Here is a 3,620-nt window from a genome sequence, read left to right as displayed (position 1 = left end):
CCCGAATTACAATATAAGTCGGGTATCGGGTATTATTATTTTAAGAAAATACCCGAACTACCCGACCCGTTCTACCCGAAACCCGAAAATTTTACCCGATCAACACCCCTAAATGTATGTGTGTGATCTGTACGGCATAAACAGAAAATAACAAAAAGATCTATAGACAAAAAAAACAAACAACACTTTACTTTCCAGAGTGTTTGTGTTTATCAATCGATGATCCACACGCACAAACAAAAATGATGACTATCGTTCTTTTTTCATGGTGAAACAGGCAACAGAAAAAAAAAATAAAGTTTTAAAAAACGAGGTCCCATGGGACCTTTTGTCTTACGTTTGCGGTTAGCAAGATTTTTTTCGCGGATCTTAGATTTTGTTAAAGCCATAAATAATGGTTACCTCAAAATATACTTCCCATATTTTTATGAATAACTCTTGATTATAAGTCACAATAACTAGAAAATAAAAGCATTACAAAAAAAATGTATTTGACAAATATTTTGTCTTAACGTGGAGTAAAAACTTGGCCAAATTATATAAACTACTATATGAATTTACTAGCTTATAGCCCGTGGAAATCACGGTTATAAAAATAATTAAGTTTTATACTAAAATCTCATAATTATTAATCAGTTATTTTCAATAAATTATTAATTAAACATGATATAAAAATACAATTAATTATAGACAATTATAACCGACACTTATTTAAGATGAATTTAAATTTCTCCTAAAAATCATAAATCAAATAAATAATTTTCTAACTTATTATCAACATCAATATTTTTTAAAAAGTAAAAAATGATGAAAAAATAACAAGTATCATTTTTATAAAGCATTTGAAAATGATAAATGACACTAATAACTATTCTTTTAATAGTACAGGAAAAATGAATATTTTTTGTAATTGATTGTTTTCAATCCAAGATTTTTTCTTTTTCAAAAAGTTCACTAGAAAATAATGAATTGCAAATAACAATGGGAAAAATATTGATTAAAAAAATATTAAATTATAAAAGAAATTAAATGGCTAAATCAAACAAATTAAAAACCATAATATTTTTTTAGAGTTCAAATTTTTATATAATACAAATAATAGTTTTTAAAAGTTATAAAACTCTTAATGATTATATTACAGAAAGAAATTAACAGTTAAACTGAAAAATAAAAATAAAATATAGTAATTTTTATGGAATATAAAATTTAATTATTTCATTTGAGCTTTTATTTTCTTTGTTCTTTTCAACGGTCGGAGAAAGTAATATTCCATTGAATAATTGTCGCAACCCAACCACGTTTGCCAAGATTTCCTCGTCATGTGAAACAGAGTTTGAAAATGAAAGTCTACCGGCAAAGATTTCAGCGGTCCACTTTCATACGCTTCCAGTTTCAATCTCCAATTAAAATTTCCAAATAATTAATTTTTCAGTATTTTATATTTTACCGTTTCAGAAAATATTTTACAAACAAAAACATGCGTTATCAAAAATATAATTTAAAATTATATTTTAGATTCTCACGAAATACTGTAATATTATTTAAATACTATTTACGTCACACACTTATAATTTATAGATATTTGAATTTTTAAACTTGCACTAAGGTGATTAATAGTATTTTTTATAGCCGTCCACATGTTTTCTATTACTAGATCATGTCAACCTGATTTAATAAAAAAATTAAAAAACAATTGTGATGAAATCAGAACAACCCAGAATCTAAGAAATCAAAGTATATTTGTAATTTTAGGTAAGATGATATATTGACCAAATTATTGGCCTGAAATCATGGCTTGGATTTTGGGTCTTGACTCTTGATATCATCTCCATACTTATTTATATGGATTAATTTTGCAATTAAATTAGAAAATTCACTTCAACAAAAGATTCAAAAAAGTATTACATGAACAAATTGAGTTAACAAACGGAAATGGTAAAGTTTTGACAGAGACAAAGTGAAGAAAAATGTATCAAATCCATGTGGAAAGCAAAAAATATAATCATCAAACGCGTTTACATAAAGCTGGGAGACAATAAATCACCAAAAATCCCATGAAAAAAAGAGAAATTGCACTCAAGAAAAAAGGTAAAACAAAAACATTAAAAGTTAAAAACAACCGAAAGCTAACTCATATCATCATACAAAAGCAAATGTTAATGACCAAATATTAAAGCAACAAAGCATGTACTTGTTACGTGGATTCAACCCAATTAGAGATGCTGATATCATCAAATCTAGATCAGTTCTTTCAACTACTTGTTTGTTGGGTTAGAGTTACTTGTGATCTAACCGTGGTTGAGTTTGATTTGATTCATTCTTGTGTTTGAACTTGATCTTGTAGTCAACTTGATGATGATGACGATGATTGCCGCACTGAACAAGCAACAACTTGTGCCCATTGTCTCAATTTTGTCTTCACAGTATGTGGATTATCACCTTCATCATCATAACATAAAACATCTCATTAGAAATCCAGCAAAATTCAACTGAAAGCAGTTAAAACAAACATGATTATGCTTTGTTACCGAACTTTATAGGTTGTAACTGTTGAATGATTCGTAATTGAAATTCAAATAAAAACTAGTTTTTCGAATCGGATTAAATCAAGCTCCAATTTCGAATTGTGAATCAGATGTTGTGAGATGCAGTAAGAAAAAGGAAACTTACCGCGGCCGAATATGGCGTGGGGTCTGCTCGCCGGAGAAGATAAATCGGGCTCGGAGACAGCGTACGAGTATGAAGATACCGACGACGAAATTGACGAAGACTTGGAGATCGTATCAAAGTATTGCTTGTTGACGGCGTGGTATAACCCTAACGCCGGTAAAGTATTGGAGAGGCGGTCATCCAATTTAGGAGAATGTTCGAAGCCAAAACCTAGCTCGATACATGCCTTGAGCTCATCGATATCCTCATCTGTGACGCTCTTGCTCCTCTGATGGTGGTTGTGTTTGCCCTTCCGCCTGATCCATTCCTCGTCGCGGTGTAGGTCCGGCGACCAGGATTTATGTGAGTAGATAAGAGAGTCTAGAGGCTGTTTGGACGGAGACGGTGGTTGTGTGGTGGTGTAAGGCGGAGGCATGGTCGCCCAACCCCGTTAGGGCGGGGGACCTTTTGGAATTTGAATTTGGGGAGCGAAATTTCGCCAACTGATGTCCGAACTTGCATCGTGAGAGTAATATAAAGGAGTGGAGCACAAGGTTTTTAGATGGACCCACCTGATGTATAATAGGTTGGTGACGTCATTATTCGTGTTTGGACCCACAATGTTGATTATTTAATGGTCCATATAACACCAAAAAAAAAAAAAAAGAATAATAACATTTGTTAATGATGACGACTCTTGTAACCCATGAATTTATATTTGTTACCAAATAACAATCAAATAAATTGTAATAGAAATGTTAAATACTTTTCCAAAGATGTTATTTTTTTGTGGTGAGATAAAAATCTAGGACACATACTTTTTGGACATGTCTCACACCGGTTAATTGATTATATGACAGTGAATAAAAATATTTTTTTAAAAGTATATGTGGATCCTCTCGTCGGTTTAAGGAGCGGGGGTTTCACAACAGGGCATGCTGCTGCGTGCAAAATGACAAAACACGAGAATG

At 31.5% G+C, this 3,620-nt stretch overlaps 1 protein-coding gene across 1 annotated transcript; it reads right to left on the bottom strand.

The window, feature by feature from the left end:
* Positions 1-1,970: 1,970 nt before the first annotated feature.
* Positions 1,971-3,168, bottom strand: LOC145160343 (uncharacterized). Its single transcript, XM_079079492.1, has 2 exons — positions 2,671-3,168; positions 1,971-2,439 (listed from the first exon to the last, which is right to left on the bottom strand). The coding sequence occupies exons 1-2, from the start codon at positions 3,083-3,085 to the stop codon at positions 2,345-2,347; spliced, it is 510 nt and encodes a 169-aa protein (XP_078935618.1). The 5' UTR covers positions 3,086-3,168; the 3' UTR covers positions 1,971-2,344.
* Between the last annotated feature and the right edge of the window lie 452 nt (positions 3,169-3,620).

Source organism: Lactuca virosa, chromosome 2, assembly GCF_052849685.1.
Source record: "Lactuca virosa cultivar CGN04683 chromosome 2, Lactuca_virosa_CGN04683_v6, whole genome shotgun sequence".
Taxonomy (NCBI): Eukaryota; Viridiplantae; Streptophyta; class Magnoliopsida; order Asterales; family Asteraceae; genus Lactuca; species Lactuca virosa.
The sequence above is the reverse complement of the archived record's forward strand: the minus strand, read 5'-3'. Positions and strand labels throughout refer to the sequence as shown.

Excerpts from the sequence above, each read along its gene's own strand:
- LOC145160343 (XM_079079492.1), bottom strand. The coding sequence starts at position 3,085 with ATGCCTCCGCCTTACACCACCACACAACCACCGTCTCCGTCCAAACAG. Across the intron at positions 2,440-2,670 it reads CCACGCCATATTCGGCCGCG|GTGATAATCCACATACTGTG; the intron begins GTAAGTTTCCTT and ends ATGATGATGAAG.